The following is a 21,480-nucleotide window of genomic DNA, read 5'->3' as shown; positions in this document are numbered from 1 at the left end:
TTCATCACTAATCTTGATCTTTTGAAGATTTTTTCAAGAAAAATACTTGGAACCTTTTAACATTTTTTCAGAGTGGTTTCATTTAAAAATATACTGATTTATTTATAAATAAAAAAAAACTTGATCAATTTATTTGATTATTAATAATTATGTGAAAAATAAATTTATTTATTTATTAAAAATTATTCATAAATTCAATATAATCGTATAGGACTCAACTTGCAAATTTTTGAGTAGAATCAAATTCAATGATTATGATCATCATCATCATCATCTAGGGTTGTCAACGGATAGCTATCCGATCGGATAGTGCTATATCCGAATTCGAATCCGAAAATAAATAATACTATTCGAATTCGAATTCGAATTCGAATCCGATCGGATATCCCTAACAAACATTCGAATTCGAATCCGAAAAATATATCGGATATTCGATAATATTCGATCTGATAAAAAATCCTACAAATACCATCATTCTCAATCTATCGGAGTTCGAAGAGTCAAAACGACGAAACCCATAGATTTCATTCGAAAAATCACTTCGACCGGTTCAGATCGGATCGGATCGAATCGGAGAGAGAGAGAATATATACCTGGATGCTCGCCGACCGGAGAAGATGTGTCGGAGTATGCACAGTTGAAACCTACATATTTCCTCCGAAAAATCACTCCGACTAGTTCAAATCGGAGAGAGAGAGAGAGAGAATACATACCTGATGCTCGTCAACAGAAGAAGATAGTGGCTACGAAGTTCGATCGAAACCCACCGTTTCATCGTCTAGTTCTTTACAATTTTAGCCATTAAGGTGGGTTAGAGAAGATGAAGTTTTAAAAATAAAATTTCGTTGTATGAAACGAATACATAACACATATATATACATATATAAAATTTTTGTTGTAAAACATAAATACATAATATATATATTATTATCGGAGCGGATATTATCGAATCGGATATCGCAATATCCGAAATTCATTCGAATGTTAAAATGACATCCGAATCTGAATCCGATATCCAAAAATTTCGGATAATATTCAATTTTTCGAATTCGGATTTCAGCTATCCATTGACACCCCTATCATCATCTTCTATGTGAGTTAAAGATTATTGGAAAAGAAAAAAATGTTTTTATTTTTATTTTTTTCATTTGGATCTTTTTTCCATTGATCTACAATAGATAATCATAGTTAAGGGATATGTCATCAATTTTAAAATGTAGGAGTACTTCAAATAAATATGTTTCTTCAAATCTCAAAAATAGTTAAAAGGGTAATAACGGTATTTTTGTTTTAAAAATCCTTTTTAGATTAATATTTGATAAAGTGAGTACTAAAGGAAATTTTAAGTACATATTTTCAAAAAACAAGTCTTTGCAGTCATTGTCCCAAGAATTTAAGTCGATTTAATAAATAAAAGTTCCTTCCGATTAAGGTGCAAACCAGGGACGGAGCTAGTAAGGAGCTTGTGGGGGACAATTGCCCCCATAGAACTTTGAGACAATCCTGTATTTTCAACTAAATACATGTCTTATTTGCCCCCACTCACTCATTTCCCTCATTATTTGCCCCTACCCCATCATCTCCCTGCAGTTTTTTCCCCCACCCCCTTACAATTTTTGAAGACATTGTCTCTTAATTGAGCCTTCTCTCATGGACTAAATGGAAAAACCTAAATAGCATTTTCTTCAATTTCCAACCAAAAATCTTTGAATTTCTCCTCAAAATTATTCATATTCAAGCTTTTCAACTGTATCATTAATTATAGTTTGCCCCTCTACAATAAAACTATGGCTCTGCCCTTGGTGCAAACAGTAGGACCCATCTCGTTTGTGTCAGTGCTTGACCCCGTCATTTGATCCTTCAAAACAAACTTGTATGATTCGTAGACCAAAATACTTGGCAAATTACATCAATCCTATCCTATCAGATCAAATTGTTAGGTACGAGATTTGATTGCGTGAGTTGCACATATTAAGCCCACCACCATTCATGCATAAATGTTAGATCATGAAACAGGTTAGATTGGGCTTGAGTTGGATCCTTATAGATTTGGCTCTTGAATCATCATTAAAACAATATCTCAAATTTTTTTAAGTGGGTGAGTGAATCATGTTCTTCCATTCCATCATATAAAAAACAAATTTCGACCATGGATATATGACTTAATTAGATTTTTCTAGTATCAACGAAGCTTGACCCGTGACCCATATAAAATTATCCAATTAGTACTATGTAATCACCATGCATGACCGACTTTGTATTAAATCTCATATCCCTAATCCACACAAGTTTCCCAACATGCAACAGAGTAAGTTAGGAAGTCATTACAATTTGAACTATACCTAATTTTACTGATGTGTCATCCTTGCAGGCAGAATTCCTTTTGTTCTTTACCCATCGCTCTAATTAATGATAAATGCTTAGATTCATGGTCTTATAGTCATCAATCAGGTTATTTTCATTATTTGGTATAAGTAGATGAATGTTAGTGAAAAATAAAAATGTGAAATTGATGTAGCAAAAACATGTGAATCAATAGATTCGATAGGTTGTATTCAATGGAACACTCTAAATCAATTTGAATCAATAGATTTTCAATTGATAAACAAATAATAACTTGACAGAAAATATAGCATAAAACTAAAAAGTAATTAAAAGAGAAAAATAATTGAATTGATTGATTTTTGGATTTAAAACTCTTTATATAAATAACTCTATCATAATAATTTAGAATTCTATTAAAATATTAAAAATGAACATTTCTAACATATTTATAAGATAATACTAACTTTCTAATTCTATTAGAATTCAAATTGGACACTTTTAAGCACTTCTAATTATAGTCTAAATAATAAAAATAAATTTAAAATAAATTAGAAACTAAAAGAATTGTACTCCTAATATAACTCTAAAATAGAAATTCTAGTAAAACTCTAATTAGGATTATAGACATCCTATATCAAGCCCCCTTTCTTTGAGAAAACTCATCCCCAAGTCTGGTGTAGGAGTAGGAAAATCATCCTCCGAAAAATAAGGATAGATGTCCTTTACGTTGAATGTCGGAGATATGTGCATATCAACAGGCAGATCCACCACATAAGCATTTATCATTTATTTTCTTCAAGATACAAAGGGATCCAATTTTCTTTAGCTTGGTTTTGTTGTAAGTTCCAATAGGGAAGCAATCTTTACTAAGATAAACAATGATCATGTCCCTTTTCATAATACTTGAATCGTCTATGCTTATCGGCATTTGCTTTGTCTTTTCATTAGAAGCTTCAATGTTCTTTTTCACTTGTCCGTGGAGCTTGTGAAGGTTCTCAATTATATCATTGATTGTTACATTGGAGTTGGGGCGAGAAGGAAGTTGTACCAACATTAAGTTGCGAATAACACAACTTAGATGTTCACCTTAGTCATCATTATAAGCCTTAAAGGTGACATCCACATCATTATCACCATAGGGGTCATCTTCGTCATTTTCATAATCAACCTCGACTACTAATGTGTGGTTCCTCCGGCACATTTCAGAGGTATGATCCATTTTCCCACACTTAAAATACTTATTTTACTTTGGGTGTGCATATGGATTAGGTTGGTAGGGTTTAGAATGTGAAGGTGGAGCTTGAGAGGTGAAAGCATGGTTGTTGTTGTCATAAAGGGAGCTGATTGTGAGATTAATAAGATTGATGAGATGAGGGGGCAGATTGTGGATAGTTAAACCTCCGATTGTTGGTATAAGAACGACGAGAAGAAGTACGAGAATCAAGCATAAGGGATTCTACCTTTAGGGCATTTTTATGACTACGTGCAAACTTGTGTATTATTGCATGGCCAATTTCTCTTGAATTCTTATATTCAACATATTGATGAAATGTCCAATAGTTTGGTCTTCATTCTCTTGAAGTTCATTCCTTGTGAGAAGGCGAGATAAGTCATCAATTTATTCTTGTACACTTTGAGATCCTTGCCTACAATTTTGTAGGTTGATGAATAAAGTTTGGATGTAATTTGATGATAAGTTGCTTAAGCAATTGCTTCATGCTAGTCATGATTGCACTTTTCAAAAGCCTTGACGTACTCGAACTCATTGGAGATGGTCCCACCAAGAGGAGGCTGTTCCGATTAGCTTAAAAACCACAAGTTTGATCTTCTTATCCTTTGAAATTTTCATGTACTTGAAGAATCGTTCAACATTAGAGATCTAATTAAGAAAGTCCTTAATGTGCAAGAACCTATTGAAGGTAGGAATACTCACTTAAAGCCTATAGTCAAAAGACCGCACTTGTTGCCCATTATTGCTCATTGTTACGAGGATGTGGGGGTGCGTTATGCATGAATATGCGTTCAACCTCCTCAAAATCATGGAAGGGCTAATTTGTGGGAAGGGATAATGGCCATGTCTTGCATTGACTTCGCAATATGGAAGTGGGTGAGTATGAGAAGGGTTATGGAGAAGTTTATCATGGTCAAAATAAGAATGTTTAGTTGAAAGAGGGGTAGTATAAGAATCCAATTCATCTATGTAATACATATATGAAGCTGTTATAGTTGTTGAAGGGTCATTGAATTTATTTGATGGGTTTTAAAGGGTATTTAAAGGATTAGAATTAGGAGAAACATTTTGTGGGAGCAGATATGTGACTGTTGGAGGGGTGAGGAATTTTATTTTGAGGGTATAGGAGTGATGTGATATGGTTAGAAGGTTGAGGGAGGGTGGTATGAGATGTGGGGAGTGGTACAGTTTGGGCAAAATCAAAATTATGGGTAGGATTCTGATTTTGAGGGAATTCGGCCTCTCTAGAAGAGTTTCTAAGTGTTGAATTATGAGGGGAATTGTGGGAGGGATGGTGGGAATCCTTAGGTCTTCATCTTCAAAAGTTTTCTTACCTTTCTCCTTCTCAATGGTGTTAAAAACCATGCGTTGAATCTGAGACTCCAACATAGTCATAATTTTGTTAGTGATTCTTTCTTCAAACTTCTCCAATTTTATTTTCAATTGAGCTTCTATATAAGATTCTAGGATAAAATCACATTCACCAACTATCTTTTGTGGATTGTAACAAGAGCTCTGATACCACTTGACGTAGCGGAAGCGTGTGAATTAATAAATTCAATAGGTTGTGTTCAATGAAACACTCTAAATCAATTTGAATCAATAGATTTTCAATTGATAAACAAGTAATACCTTGAAAGAAAATATAACATAAAACTATAAAATAATTAAAAGAGAAAAGATAATTGAATTGATTGATTTTCGGATTTGGAGTTCTTTATATAAATAACTCCATCATAACAAATTAAAATCCTACTAAAATATTAAAAATTAACATTCCTAACATATCTATAACATTATACTAACTTTCTAATTCTATTAGAACTCAAATTGGACGTTTTTAAGAACTTCTAATTATAACCTAAATAATAAAAAACAAATTAGAAACTAAAAAGGAATTGTACTCCTAACATAACTATGAAATAGAAATCCTACAAGAAGTAGAAATAGAAATCCTACTAAAAATAAAAATAAAAATCTTAATAAAATTATAACTAAGATTGTAGACGTCCTACATAAAAAACACATCAACAAAATAATAGGAACTTCGAAGAATGTTGCAGGTTAACGCAACATTGTTGGTTGATGACATGATCTGATTTGATGAAATTATATTAATAGTCATCATCAATGATGAAAAAAGAGGGAGATGAAAGGATTCAATTGATTGAAAATAGGGAAAAATGAGAGGGAATAGGGATTAACATGAGAAAATAGGGGGAGAAAAATTGAGAAAGAACAAGATATAAAGAGGATGATTTTAGAAAAATTCTATGAGTTAAAAGACGACGAGGCTTCTCTATTACTTGAATAAAAATAAAAATCCATATGTTCTAAGGGTATGTTATTATGTTATAGATATATTTTTTTACCGGTTCTAAACAAAATTAAGTGGATAAACCCTAAATATCTAGGATGAGGCTTTAATGGTGATAATAATGAAGTCAAAAGCATTACAAATATCCAAAACAAAACAACAATGCCTCTATGTATTAGTTTAATGAGTTTGACACACATATACAAGTACACAAATCTGCAGATTTTCCTTTTTGAAACCTGAGATCCGACTCCAGATGAAGACTGGCTAAAAGAATTAAATAAAATAGAGTAAATGTGTGAAATCTTTACATCAAATGCCGCCGGCTAACTGCCACCTAATCTCGAATTTTTGTTAAGCCTGAATCGTTTATCCAAACAAATGGAAAATAAATACAACTCGGTAAATAAAAATGTGAGATTGCACCACAGCAGAGACGAGGGTTGATGCTCCATGTGGATAAAAAATTGTGATTGTATTTGTAACCTAATTCATGAATTTTCGGCAGCTCGGAGCTTTACAAAGGCAGGGGACTTTGCGTTCATCACATTCGTCAGGATCAAACAAGTAATCATACCTGTCAGGTAAGCAATCCAATGTGAGCATATGAGATTAAGTTGTAAAAACTAAATGGTACGATGTGTCGGCATCTTAGATACCTCATAACCATGTCAGATACCAATATATGTGTTTCGTTACACGCATGCACTTGTGCAGACACAAGCATGCATGCACGCACAGACACACATACGCATGCCCATGTGCACACATACACATACAACACACACACACACGCACATAAGCATGCCCATGCGCACACATGCACATACAACACACGAGAAAGAGAGAGAGAGAGAGAGAAGTAATACGTTAGCTCATCACCAGCAGAAACATTTGTCTTAGCAATAAGTACAATCCGGCTCTCTTCGTCACCCACACTCATGATTCTTGCATAGCAGTTGGGCATGCACTGTAGCAAGAGGGATGAAATGGTCAGAAACATGGTCTAGAAAAAGCAAACACAATTATAAAGTATCACATGCATGCAATGAAAAATCATTCCAGCACACAGCTATAAAAAGATAGAAATGAAATCTCTAGCATGACATGGGAAACTAAGCGCATCATACTGCCTGAGTTAATAGCAACGGCTAATATAAATAAATTACAAATAAGCATAATCAAGGTTTTAAATCTCGTTTCGATGCATTCCTTCTATTAAGAGGGAAAAAAAAAAAAGACGGTCTGTACTGAAACATTCCAAGACAATCCAAAAAAGCCAAATATTTCGGAGTCGATGTTTGTTCCACTCTTGATCGAAACCAGAATGTTTCACCGAAACAGAATGAAACTTTGAATCATGAGCATACTAAAATATTAAAGCAAAAAGATTATCCCTTCGTAATTCCAGCCAAAGAAGAGGCTCTAACTACAATAATAACTTACAGAGTGGTTTATTAGGCGTCCGATGTTCCCTTTATTTGTGGCATCAATCACTACTTCCTCGCTGATCTTAAATAGCTGCCAAAAAAGATCAATACGTACCAGTGTTAAGAAAAGAAAAATTGTACTGCTTGTCAGGGAGTAGTTTCAGAATGACGATTCAAAAAGGCAACTATAACTCAAAAAGAGTTTGTTTTTATTTTCCTTCTTTTGGTGAAAAGTACTATTTTAAAGTTGATAAACCTAGAGAATACTCAGGATTATATTAACTAGGACCAGCTACAACCAAGTGTAAAGGGGAAATAAGGCCTAGGTAAGTGGACCATAAAGACCACCATTAACACATGCAGGAGGTGGGACCCATAAACACTAAGTTCAATCATTCTAACAGTCCTGCCTACACTTTTCTCTGCCCAAAAATCAAGAGAACACAAGCATTCCTCATACTTATGGTCATACGGAAAAATGAAAAAAAAAATGAAAAGAAAGAAAAAAGATCAGAATGTTTATGTTTGTATAGATTGGTTAGTTCTGATCAGTGATCAAGCTAATTGATCATGCATAAGAGATCTCTAGGTCAGACCCATCAAATGATCGGTCCAACCTTTTGCATAGTTGCATGTGTACAGCTGTGCCATCTGTATTTTGTTGTCAAAGCAAGAGGGGCATAGGTTTCCCTTGGCAATAATATGTATCAGATAGAACGGTAACAAGTGAGTCCAACCAAGTCTTGCAAAAATAGGTGAATTTCAACCCAAGCACTACTGCCACCAAGGGAAACTGGCCAAGGGGAATTGAGACAAAAAACCTCCCACACACACCACCAACTTCCTAGTCAAGTGATTGTTTGTGTATATTGGCAATAAAAGAAGTCTTACCATTAATGACTTGGCAAGTCAAAACCTAGCCAAAGTCTTGAGTTGGTCGAATACTTCAACATCACCTAAGATACTGAAGGTAGAAAAAATAGAGAAAATAGTAAAATAGAAGATACTCACATAGCAGTCTTTGCCTTCCTTCTGGTAGCGTGCCTCCCTCAAATCCGCAACACTTCGCCTTACTTGTTCACCACGATACTCAAGAACCTGGAAAACAGCCACAGAAATGGTGCCTCCTTAAGGTTGGAATTTTATTTCTGAGGAACCAAAATCTAAAGAGGTTTGGGGAAAATGAAGTATGTTTCTGGAAATCCAGCCACCTAGAGAACTCAAAGGAAACTAACTTGAAATAGATCATACACAAAGCTTTCTCCCATCTAATGATAAAGGTAACTGTAATAATTTGGCAAGGAAAAAAACTGGCAAAATTTGGCAAAGTTGGGTAAAGACAGGAAAATTAATATATTTCATATATTTAACAAAATTACAAAACCATAATATTGTTCAACCTTAAACTTCACCATAAATTTGCTTAGATAATGATTTTTTTTTTCAAAAAATGTGTTTTTTCGAAACTTTGCAAATTAATAGGGGATTAAATCACTGGTTGAAAGTGACACAAATTAATCATGACTTTTTCAAAAAGTCGGAGATTTTTGTCCCTATGGCATCAACTGCATAAGTTTATTTGAACTCCATTATATAATGAGTGGATCCTAGAAATAAAGGTCCCATAAAATTTGTCATCTGGCATCACCCTCTGTGCACGGCATATTTGTATGTAACATGTGTCTATAAGGGAACACAAAGATGTGTGTAGGAGAATCTCATCCCATCTGTTAAGCTGGTAACCTCCACTTGACTTTACTATCCACCATTTATTGCCAAGAAGACTTTAAATGCAAGGGCAGTTCAGCCATCGACGAAGAATCTGAGCAGGAGGCAAAAAAGAATCTCGGGAAAATCTCTTCAGCCTTGTTGTAAAAATAACCAAAAAACACCTATATTCACCTTTCCTTGTAGTGTGTGGAAAAAATGGCCACTCACTTCCATATCCTGATAAAGCATTTCCTAAATACTATTCGTTGTATATGGGAGTCCTGATCTCACATGACTTCCTCTTTCTGAAAGAATTGAATGAACAGGATCTGTTCAGCCAACCCCAAATTTTAAGGCTTTGTGGGGACAATGACAATGATGATGATTATCATCTGTATAAAAAACCCTAATCGATATCTCATGAAGTCTATGAAAGTTTTCTTCCACAAATATGTAATTTAACCTAGGAATCAAATCAAAACAAAACAATAAATAAATTAGTCTCTGAGGAACATCATTATCGTCTGAATGATTACCATTTCTCCTTCCTGAATGCTTTGACGTGCAAATAGGCCCCATCCATGGATTCCAGATCTACCAAAGCAAACCCTATGTTTTTCAGTTCTCTGGACCCAAATAAACAACAATAAAGATGAGAAAAGGAGGTATAAAATATGAGTCAGGGAAGAGCAACAAAAAAAACACAAAGGATTGATAGTTTGCCTGTAAGTGGTAAAGACGTTCCCTGAATGTAGAAAAAGATTTAGGATTCTCTTCTTCCTGTTGAAAGAAAACCAAGCACGTATCTTCAAAACTAATTCATCTCATTATCCAATCGTAAATTGATAAAAGAACAAGACGCTGTGTAATGTATAAATACAAGAAAATTACCCTAAGAGTGTTCAGGCTTTCTATCATGTCTAAAGAATGATGGCAAGGACCCATTAATCGATGGGCTATTGCCTCTTCTCCTGTCCTCTAGCAAGCAGAAAAAAGAAAATGAGAAAAGATAAGGGCTCAATTATAATACTGCTGAGAAAAAGTAAGTCAAAATAATAACTGAAGAATTCAGCCCTTTGTTTTGTTTGGCAGAATTCAACCTTTATGAAGTAGCAGTGATAGTTTCAAGGATGAACAAAGGAAAACATGGGAAAGAAAACAACAGATGTGTTTCTTAAGAAGTAACAAATATGAATCTCAACCTCTTCAGACCTTTTGGCAATCATTGGACTGATCCAAATTATATATCTCCCTATTCCAGAGTTGGTATTGCCCAAGTTTTTTTATTTTCTTCTGGAAGTAGAATTCTGTTTGCAGTTTGTTAGGACCTATGGAAAGAGAGAAACAGGAGTATCTTTGATGGGAAGGAGATTGTGGTGCATGACGTTATCCCTGTGGTCCAAGGTCCATAGGGAAATCCATGGATCGTTTTTGAGTATTTCATTTTGAGATGGGAGCTTTTGTTTTACTAAGATTGTTGTTTTGCCGGTTTTTTTTTAATTTATTTAGTTTCATTTTTCCTCCTCATCTGTTGGTCTTTTCGACCACCTTGTTTGTACTTTTTTTCTTATATATGTAAGTAAAATTTCATTGAAGAAGGTCATTGAGATGACCAACCAAATAGAACGGTCACTCCTCATGTAGGTAGATCTTCTTTTGGCACAAATAAATTTTTACACAACTCAAAAATGAGAATTTAATAATCACTACATGTAGGTAGATCATCCTTGCATCTTTCCCTGAGAAGGTGTTGATTCCTCTCCAACCAATAACCTAGCAAACTTAAATTTATTTTTAGAACATAATACTACGGTAAAAGTAAACTGTCTTTTAAAAAACATGCATGAGGTTTGCATGAAGTGTACCTTGTTTTTTGATCTTTTAAAGATCTGGCACCTTGCAGAAGATAATGGATCAAACTGATCGTGTTCCAAGGTTGATTCTTCTGAAAATACAGTTCTGCTACATGAAATTAGTCGTGAACCAATTGGCTTCTCATTCTGGAGCAGTCTTTTGGTAGAGAACACCCGTGAAGGGGTCTGTAGAACTAAAACATTATCAGGGTTTGGGGCCCTGCAAAGAAATATAATGACAGACAAAAAACGCAGCCTTATTACGTCCAACCAAGCTTGATGCAATTGTAGAAAAAATTTCTTATTTTGTACGCAGGCAAAGATACAATTTTTTATGGGTGCGCACAAAGGCATGAATGTCCACATACGGTTTAAAAACCAAATGTTCTCCAAGTGTGTTTGCATTTGTTGCATTAAAATGTTTTAAGTGAAGCCACGAGAGTAAATTTTTGAAAAACAATGCCTCTATAAAGGAGGTAACAACTGTGAAAAAACCCACCCTCCCTGCCTTTGCCAAACACGTGGCACAGATGCAAGGGTAATGGGACTAACAAATTCGATGCATCTTACCGAGACCTATTAGAAAAAAACAACTTGGTGATGATCATAACCATCTTATTAAAATCAACTCAGTGATAATCAATCTCATTATTTTGGAAAGCTGCTATTGATACCCAATTTTTACTTATTAAACCCCAATTAAAAATAAAGAAAATAAATGAGTAAAAATTGGGGTGCCAATAGAAGTTCTCAATTTTTTATGCTAAATTTCTATTTTTTGGGTTTAGGATTTTATTTGAGCCTAATCAATAACTCTTACCTATGTAAAGCACAGTATGAGACCATCTTCGTAACCTGTCTCCCATTTCTCACCTGGCAGTGCAACTGCAAGTCAAAAAGTACAAGTAGAATGCAATCACATAATAACAAACAAATCGGCAAAGCTGGCTAAGTAATTCATAATAGAAGAAGGAAAATGTAGTCATGAATATCTTGCATAATGGCTGAAAATATGTGAAATTTGATAAGCTAGAACATAGGTCACTGCTTTGCTATACATGGTGTGACAGAATAAAGTATATATTTATCCATGAAAATAGAATTCCCAAAAATAAAATTGGCATTGGTTGGAAAGGTAAGGACCTTTGATTGGTATCATAGCATTTAAACAAAAACCTTCCAAGGAATGATAACAATTATGCTAAAGGAGGATATATTCAACCACTCAGAGGTAAGTTTACACCACAGAGGAAACCCTCAACCAAATCTTAAAAAGATCAGGGGAGAAATTTAGTTTAAGACTCGCTCCCTGAATTTTCTAATTGTACTATTTTTTTAATCTTTTCATGCTCAGTTACTTTTCAACCTAAGAGGTTGTAGAAAAATCTCATCAGATGATCGAGAATGAATCGGATAGTGCAAACATAAGCACTATAAAACATATCATGATTCATGAAGCTGATGTAAATTCAAGAAGTTTCTTCACTGAACCAGTTAATTACCAGATTAAACTTGTTTTACGCCATTGGTTCATCAAAAATACACAATTGTTCTAGTAACTTACCTCCATACAATATCCCGCCCTCGATGCACACATTGCATGATAATAAGTGGAACACTTGCAACACTGTGTGCAGGAACCATGCATCTGCTTGCAGATCACACAAACCTAAAGGTCCATGGAAAAGAAAGAACCTAATTAAATTGCATTCATTGAAGATTAACATGCATATCACATCAACCCAAACAATTCAACAGCTGCCAGTAGAACTATAACAAGACATGCATAGACCAGAGAAATAAAAGAAAAGAAGAGAACTTTTATTGCCTCACCAAATTTAGCTAACACCACCCCAAATGTGTGCTAATTCTTTGGTGATTTACATATGAATTGGTCTGGCATTAGCATATGTTGGTGTGGCAATAGAATCTCTTGAAAAGAAAGAATCATACGCTGCGTCTACATTATTTCTAGTGTTGTACCACTACATGCACTGCTTATTTGAAAAAAGAAAAAAGAAAAAAGAAAAAAAAAACATTACACGGATTGCAAAGATGTGTGATTTTAAGCTCCACAAATCTCATTCTTCAAAAAATTGGATACTCTTTGAAGATTTGTCACAGAGAAGCTTAAACCCACATGATACATCATTCCTTTCCAGAAACTATATTCATTGTTTCTCTAAAACTCAGAAAATAACACAAACTTTACGAATAGTAACAGATTTAGTGATAGAGTCTCTACTAAAGCAAATGGGGTGGTACAACACCGGAAATATTTTTACCTTTACAAAAGAATTTGATGGAATTCTCAAAATTCCAACAGCAGGCTCCATTTTTTCATCACTTGAGAAAGTAACTTCAGGCTGGAACCAAGCACATGTGACATGAACCCACAAAGTCTCAACATCGGATGGCTTCAGTGCACCCCCTAAAGAAGAAAATGACCAAATTAGTGAAAAGAAAGATCAACTGAAATAGCAATCAGTAGAACTATTAACTTGAGAGAAAATAAATGGTTGATGTAGTTTAATGAAATCTAGTCCAGACATACTCACGAACTTAGCATGACTATCAGGCGGAAAAGGAAATTTCTAAAGTATCTTTTGTGGTTGTAAACCATGGTTGGAACATCCATATGAGTCATCAACTCAACCCCAAAAATGTTAAAGAGCCCAAAAATCAATCATAAACAGCCTCATAACATACCACAAAATATTGCTTCCTAGGCCCTTCAGTGGATACTTTTATCCAAAAAAAATTGAAGCATACAAGACTTCATAAATAGAATGAAAGAGGCACGAATTTCCCCAAAATCAAGAGAACATACCTTTTATAGGGCAAAGGCAACATTCCCTCTGAACATCAGGTGTTTCACATGCTCTGCAAACCCAGGATGTGAGATCCTTAATATTTTTCACTCCATAGCATTCTTGGTGGACAGCTATTTGACATCTGAGACAAATATCAATTAATCAATGATGTATTTCATACACTTCTAAAGACCAACTGGTTTGCAAAAAGGGTCCACGACTAACAGAAATACCTATTGCAGATGATAATTTTATTGTAGTCCCAATCTTCAACCCATCTGCAGATAGCACATCGTTCCGTCGTCCATTTGGCACAAATGGGCTCGTACTTCTCTGTCATAGAGGCATCACAAATGTAATCAGTTTTTCCAATGATGCAGAGACACCTTCTTAAAGGTATCTCCACTGCCAGAAGAAATCTTCAAATATTAAAATATTTGTCAGGAAGAACAAATTTACCATGCAAGAAATCAAGTAACTTTTGTTTTCTTAACTTCGGGCAAGGTTGTTTAAGAGGATTTGCAGAAACAAGACTGCGCTCACAACATTCTGAAACTTGCAACATCTGTGAAGTATTAACAAACAAGAAAATACATTGCAAGAGTGAGTCTCTTTGTTAAAAAGGTATACTAACAGAATTTCCAATAGATCTAAAAGGCAGCACTTTGAGATCATCAAGACAATTGAAAAATTGATGAGATATTATCACATCAAAGCCTTGTACAAAAAGGTTTCAAAAATTAGAAGTCAATAGATGCACTGCTAGCCAATATGTTCTATACAAGCCCTGAGTCAGAACAAAATATTCAGGTGTTCAGAAGGAAGATAGTAGATCCATCCAGGAACCGAATCTGCAGCCAGAGAAGCAAGAATATGCTCCAACCCGATCCAGATTGCTTGATTAAGCAGAATCAAAGGATGGGAAAGAAATTTGGAAAGCTTGATGAATAAATGAGATATAATTACAAAGTAGTGATGGAGAAGGGACGTGACTGATATTTTAATTTAAATGTTGTAAACTGAAACATTGGGAAAGATTTGGCAGTTTTCTTTCTTTCTGTATAATTTAGCCCTTTCGACAAACTGATTCTTCTTTTTTCCTGACAAGTAATATTTTTTTGAGAAAAGTAGAACATCCAAGCAGCCCCAAAAATTAAAGAGTCAATAAGGGTGTAAAGCTCATTAGCTAGAACCAAAAAAAGGGCTTTAATCAGTACTTCAACCCAAAAACCCTGTGTGTAATGTTCATAATATCCACAAAAGGAACTCTATTAAACCATTTTTAAGTATGGAACCCAATGACAACAAAAGCAGGCAGAAATGAGCTTACACAAAGAAGGTGAATTCAATTAAATTCCGTTAGTCTCATTCACATGTTGATTGCTTGAAGCAAAATGAAAGGTATCACAGTCTCCATTAAAAACAAGGTAAATAGGACAAAATCAGCAATTTAGCATTCCATTTGAAAAAAAACTAGGGTACAAAATTCTTGAAGCCCTTGACCAGAAGCAATGATTTTAAATCCACAATAATGATTTGAAAACAATATATAAAAACTATACCGGAAATCCCAAAATAATATAAGAAGATTACAGGGTTTTTTTAGATAGATAGAAGATTATGGACTATTGCCAAATATATTACATGAATTTCAATGAAATTTAGGATTCAAAAGATGTGGAAGAAAAATATGTTCCTGTTATGCTCATTTGTTTCCACTTCAAGCAAAGTTGCTCGATACAAAAACAACAAAGTTATTTGAACAGGCAGAAATGCATAATTAAGACAAGACAATCTAGTAAAGATGCTTGATGCGAAAAGATTGACTCCGAGTACAAACCCATTGTTCCAGTGGTAGCATTGAACCTTTCACTTTGACACTTAACTTCCAATTTTTCTTTTTAGAACCTGTATGTCGCTCCCAACTACTAAGCGACCGCTCCTCTGGTCCACATGAGCCACATTTACACAAGACTCTGAAACAGAAACCAATTTAAATGAACAAGGAAATCCTCCCACAGAGTCAAAATGCAGAAGACTTCAATAAATTTTGCAAATCAAGCATACTTATGAATCAACTAAGACTGGCTATATGGCTATAGCAAATCAAATATACTCAAAGAAGTATAATTCTCCTGTTTTATTTGAATAAAAAAACTGTAAGCATAAAAGAGAAAAGGGGAAGGGAGACAACCAAGACAAAGTCATGTCATCGAAAACTTTTTGAGTCTTGAGCTTTATATTTGGATATAGCCAAGTCAAAATAACACAGACATTTGCATGAGTTAACTTGTTCAAACTATTGTCACCATAAAAAAATTAATACCTAAGTATGCAACACAAAGAATATCTGTTCATGTCAGGTTTCACCAACTATGATACAAAATACCTTCTTCTTTCTTTTTTAAAAGGTAAACCAGGGTTAGGCAAGACCCCTACCAGATTTATTGATGATAACAATATTTACAAGCATTGGCAAGAATTTTAGACATTTCTTCATGATAAAAAATTAAAAAAAAAACATATCAGCAGCCCTATTAGTGTCCCTTTATATACGAAAAAACCTATTAACATATTGTAGGAATCAATTTCCTGAAGAGCTTATTTTCTACCGCAGTAATTTATTCTTCCAGCTGATTAAATCACAAGGCAAGAGATGAATTTTTGGTTAGTCTAATTTAAGAGCCAATATCGAAACCCTAGCACAAGCTTTCTTCTACAAAACATAATTCATATACCCTTCTGATAACATTCCATATGAGCCAACAATAATAAACAAATGAGCCATACACGATCAGGGTGATGGTCTCGAATTTCCATGTGCATCAATGAACCTTCTTCCATCTTCACTACATATTTAGTAGTGCAATACAAAAAGGTTAACTGTAGTTCAGATGCGTCTCTTTTAAGGATCATTTTTAGAGGGGGTTTGATGTGTAATGGGAGTGATTAATCCTTCGGTATAACCTTCTTGGAGGTCATGTCGTCCTCCTTTCAATAAACTGTTTTCATTTGTCAAAAAAAAAAAAAATGAATCGACAGTGGATATATTCAACTTATGACTATGAGTAACCTTTTAGTCGATCATTATTTTAGGAGATATGAGCTTTTACAGATCTCCACAATAGCTATGGATGTGAAGATTATTCGTACTTGTATTTTTTCATGTTTAAGACCCAAAGAAGAACAACTTATCTTCTGAAAATGACTAGAATTGGGTAAATAATAACTAATAAAATTTTCATGAACCATATCGTTATGGGTGACAACTAACATTTGTGACTGATATTTATCAAAAGATAAAAAAATGGTGATACTTTCAAATGATCGTATGAGGCTCTTGGTACCAGAAAGGACAGGAAAAGGGAATTAAAAAAATAGAATAAAACAACCATATCAACTCTTTTGCTATCACTAACACAAGCAATGTAGTGAAGTATTCAATGCTTACACATGAAGACTTGGAAAATAAGTCCCCTCCATACCCATGCACACAACATCTATGCTGTCTGGTGGCAAGAATAGCTCGGTGTTATTGTTAGACCTGTTTCAGAAGAAAATAAATAAATAATTGTAGGCATCATTACATAGAGAAATAGGAAACATCCGTCACACAGCACGGAATTATGCATATGCATTCGTTGGCCAAAGAGAAAAATAAAGGTGAGTAGAACCACATGGACTCACATAATTTTTGGCTGCTGTTTTTCTGTATCCGATAACTCAAAACTAAACTTCTCCTTGCAATCGGGGCAGTAATAATCTGTATCTTCAAGATTCTGCGACACATAAATATTCAAGTTAGTTAACTTGCTTTCAAACTCAAAGGGAAAACTTGTAAAAGAGAGCATGAGCATGGCATGGTATGATAGGCACGTTATTGAATCAGTGCTAAAAAAGAGCAAACCTTGAAAATGTTGCTGGAAATTTTGTCGCACTCTGCATGAACCCAAACTTTACATCCATCACACTGTACCTAAAATCAGAAAAAACAAACAAACTCAATCAGTAATTTAGTTGTTCTGGCTAGGAAAAGAGAAAATTAATTCAGATCATAAATTCTCTCACCCAACTCCCACCATCTGAATGGTGCCAAATCTTCTTGCATATGCCACAATATTGTTTCGATTTCAGTAACTGTAGTAATGGTCGATTAATGCAACCAAAGTCAATAGACATCATGGCACATGTAGAACTTAAATGATCTTGTCAACACATAACAAATAAATCAACATAAGGCATGTCATACATACCCTAGCACAATGTTTACATAAAATCTGGCAATTAGGAGTCGAACCCCTCTCTTTCTTTGTAGTTTTAAATGGTAAGCTCAAGCCACAGCCATCACAAGGTCTTGTATCTTTATCCTGAAATATGATCTGTTCAGAGAAGCTAAAATAGTGAACTTATAAACTTCATCAAACATAATTTTATGTTCCGAATCAACTGCATTTATAGTTTAGATGAATTGTAAAGTTACAAATATCACAAAAAATGCTCATGTTTCTCTATGACCTGCCAATACTTCTATAACCTGCATTGCACATTTATCATATATATAAGAACTCCGAGCAGTTATGATCTAATGGATTTCCAACACCCAAAAAGAAAAACAATAGATTTCTCGGGATAATGATATTATTAGTCCCTCTAATGGTTTTATGAGTAGCTCCCAAAATTGACACCCTGAACTTACACACCATTGGTGTCGGGATATGTGCTACATAGATGTCAAGACAAACCTACTAAAAGATACAAAAAGAGGTGCTGATAGAATTATCAGCCAGTTTTCAAGTTCGGTGATGAAGAGGTTGTGAAACACTTGACCAAAAGACATAGTTTGGAACAATTTAATCTTCATCCCATTGTTGAACGTAACAGGAGAAAAAATTTACCTCTGAATAAGACATAAATGTATGGCTTTCTATAGTACTTTCAGGACGGTAAAATGGAAAATAAAAAGAATAAAAAGAATATTATATAAATAATTAAAATAATAACTTAATGAAGGACATTCAAAAGCTCTTTGGACAACCAAAATGGAAATACTAAAGTTTTGTATAAGAATCTAGATATCTTGCTCTAAGCTACAAACTCAACAATTTGGAAATTATAAGCTAAACTGGTTGCTTTATCTAAATATATGAATCCTTGTTCAATGTATTATCTACAGTTAATCTTAGGTCACTCACCATCACTCTATCAAATTTTATTTCTCAAAATGGTTCAATCAAATAGGATCTCTAACCATACTTCCAAAACAAAGCTATTTCCTTCTAGTCAGGCGCCCTATTTTTTAGGGATTAGAAGATAGTAAGTGATGAATACATAATGTGAAAATTATGGATATGGATTTTACTAATTTTATAACCGCAATTAATCAATCATCAGTTTTTTATTGGCACTCACACATCTCAATCAAAACTAAAAACTGCTACAAATTACATGAAACCAATATATATACTATACAGTACACACCCACCAAAAACATAATTATTCATAAGAAAGACATAATAAGCTAAAAAACTAACATTTTCCCAATTAACTTCTTAAGACAGTCAATGCTCAACCCTGTCAACAAAAATACTATATATATATATATGGTAATCATCATAGTAAAATTTTAACACAAAAATTTTGGAGGAAAGAGGAAGACTGCATTTTAATGCAACTTACTTGATTCTGAGATTGACATTCTTGATCCTGATTTGAATCAGTAGCCTCTTGGATCCCTCTGGGAATAATAGATTGATGATAAGATGGCTGCCCAGCAACCATGTTCATCTCCACCATCGACATGTTCACAAAGCCATTTTCTGCTAAAAATGCCTCCTCTATAGCCATCCGAAAATCAATGGGCTTGCTTCTGTACAACTGGGTCTGTCCCTGAAATCTGAATGAACAAAAAAAATTCCAAACTGAAAAAATTGCTGTTTTGTTTTACTGACAATTTAATAAACAGGGTAAATAAAAATTTATAAGTACACACCTGTCCACATAATCTATGAAAGGAAAAATCATTCCATGTTTCACCCAAGCATAGTCCTGTACAGTATTAAATGTATAAATTTTTATAAGAAAAGAACAAAGCAAACCCATAATTGCAAAAACATAAAACATAATACTTGAGAGAGATGAAGATTGAAGAGTGCTTTACCCTTTGTTTTCCATTTCTAGAATATCCAAAGAACATGACACAAATCGCTCCAGCAACACAAGAATTCAGAACCGTATCAGGAGCTTGTGACATCGGATCAATGACGATAGCTGGCCAGGCAGGAAATCTCTTCCCTGATTTAGCCCAAATTATATCACCCAAAACAAAATCCTCCGGCCTATAAAAACCCTTTCTTCTCTCAGCATTCTCCTTCAATGGTCTATCTATTCCCATCAAATCAAGTGTCCTATGAGATTCATCAAATACTACAGAGGGCAGAGACTTCTCGGATTCCATCGTGGGCTCATGAAAGGATGTAAGAGAACTATGTGAACTAGAATACTTTCCAATGTCATTTTCTTCTTCCATTAATGGATAGAATTGAGGGCTTTTATCGCTAAATTTTCGAGTGTAAAATTTGAGCGTTTTACAACTGAAATTCTCTTTCTTAGTAAGCGCAGTGTCCCCATCGATAGTGCATACTTCTACGGAACTTGAATTTGATTTTTCTTTCTTCCATGAATCAATAACTGAATCATTGAAACGACTTGGGAGTACCTGCATTCGTCCTCGAGAAGTTCTCACAAGTGGTGGGCGAGTAACATCCTCGGCATGATTTTTCCCTTTTCGACCATCTCGGTGTTTCGATTCCACCTCACCTGGGCAGTAAGAGATTTCAGTGCATGATGAAGCTGCGATACTGCTGACATCCTCACCACAATTACCATTAAAAGCAATTCTGCCCACCGCAAACTGGCCAGGCAGACCGAGCTGGTAACAGCCATTCAACTTTTGTTTCTTTCCCGAATTCTCATCCTCTACGAAACCAAAATCTTCATCTTCACTGCGCTTGAAATTCGGTATTTTCGATTTCAATTTCCTTTTGAAAACCATCATCTCCCCAAAACAAAATTTCCTCTCTCAATTCCGATTAAAAACACCACTTTAATTCCACCACGATAATCCCCAATTTCGATCAAAATCGAATCAAAAGTTAAACCCCAACAAAATCCAACTCTTTCGTTTTGTTTTCCAACCAATAACCACCTTTTCTACTATCAAATACATAAACCCTCTCTTCAGCAATAAACGAAACCCTAATTTCTCTACGAAACCCTAAATTCGAAGAATGAATTGAAGATCAACGAAATTCGAAATACAGACCCAGAAATTGTTCCTCCTGCGAACGAAAGAGAAGATTGATAAAAGAAAATTCAACCTTCTAAACAAGAGATTAACGAGAATCAGAGACGAATTTGACGAGAAAATCTTTCAGGGTTTGAGGGAGAAAACGAATTTAAAGATATGGCTCAAGGATTATTAGGAACTCCAACTTCTTCTCGGACTCTGAAAGTCGAAACTCGAAAACAAAAAAAAATAAGGATTTTTATTTATTTATTTATTATTCATATTTAATTGTCTTTAATAATAAAAACTAAAACTATATAAATTTCGCGGTCGAATAATTTATTGGGGATCGTTTTTGGCTCCAAATTCGTAATCCAAAACGAAAAAGAGAGGAAAAAAGCGAGGGAGATGTGTTAGGTACTCCAAGTCTGATGGAACAAAAGGGGCTAAAAACTACCTCCATGTCACTTCCTTAACTGCCACGTGGTAGTATATTTTGTCCCATCTATTGATGAA

At 34.5% G+C, this 21,480-nt stretch overlaps 1 protein-coding gene across 3 annotated transcripts; it reads right to left on the bottom strand.

The window, feature by feature from the left end:
• Positions 1-6,022: 6,022 nt before the first annotated feature.
• On the bottom strand, positions 6,023-21,238 carry LOC147390948 (histone-lysine N-methyltransferase ATX4-like). 3 transcript variants are annotated; one of them, XM_086458002.1, is made up of 23 exons: positions 19,837-21,231; positions 19,669-19,724; positions 19,356-19,572; positions 17,933-18,058; positions 17,748-17,816; positions 17,587-17,655; positions 17,367-17,458; positions 17,131-17,223; positions 15,520-15,655; positions 14,139-14,244; positions 13,913-14,012; positions 13,697-13,821; positions 13,152-13,297; positions 12,431-12,535; positions 11,687-11,751; positions 10,879-11,086; positions 9,905-9,991; positions 9,737-9,793; positions 9,550-9,639; positions 8,315-8,401; positions 7,320-7,394; positions 6,743-6,843; positions 6,023-6,450 (listed from the first exon to the last, which is right to left on the bottom strand). In XM_086458002.1, exons 1-23 carry the CDS (start codon positions 20,731-20,733, stop codon positions 6,360-6,362), a joined length of 3,198 nt encoding a protein of 1,065 aa, XP_086314128.1. In that variant the 5' UTR covers positions 20,734-21,231; the 3' UTR covers positions 6,023-6,359. The 3 variants fall into 3 exon arrangements, 1 of the variants encoding a protein (XP_086314128.1); XR_015182664.1 differs by lacking the exons at positions 6,023-6,450; positions 6,743-6,843; positions 7,320-7,394 and having other exon boundaries at positions 9,550-9,793; positions 17,587-17,649; positions 19,837-21,238; XR_015182665.1 differs by lacking the exons at positions 6,023-6,450; positions 6,743-6,843; positions 7,320-7,394 and having other exon boundaries at positions 9,550-9,793; positions 17,933-18,046; positions 19,837-21,234.
• Positions 21,239-21,480: the final 242 nt, after the last annotated feature.

Source organism: Akebia trifoliata, chromosome 11 (genome assembly GCF_017979445.1).
Source record: "Akebia trifoliata isolate Shusen 1 chromosome 11, ASM1797944v1, whole genome shotgun sequence".
NCBI classification, from domain to species: domain Eukaryota; kingdom Viridiplantae; phylum Streptophyta; class Magnoliopsida; order Ranunculales; family Lardizabalaceae; genus Akebia; species Akebia trifoliata.
The sequence above is the reverse complement of the archived record's forward strand: the minus strand, read 5'-3'. Positions and strand labels throughout refer to the sequence as shown.

Bases quoted from the DNA above. Each gene is read 5' to 3' on its own strand.
- LOC147390948 (XM_086458002.1), bottom strand. From the start codon at position 20,733: ATGATGGTTTTCAAAAGGAAATTGAAATCGAAAATACCGAATTTCAAG. The intron at 14,013-14,138 runs GTAAATTTGTTC...CCTCTATGACAG, and splicing joins GTTACTTGATTTCTTGCATG to AGAAGTACGAGCCCATTTGT. The intron at 13,822-13,912 runs GTATTTCTGTTA...TATTTGTCTCAG, and splicing joins AAAATTATCATCTGCAATAG to ATGTCAAATAGCTGTCCACC.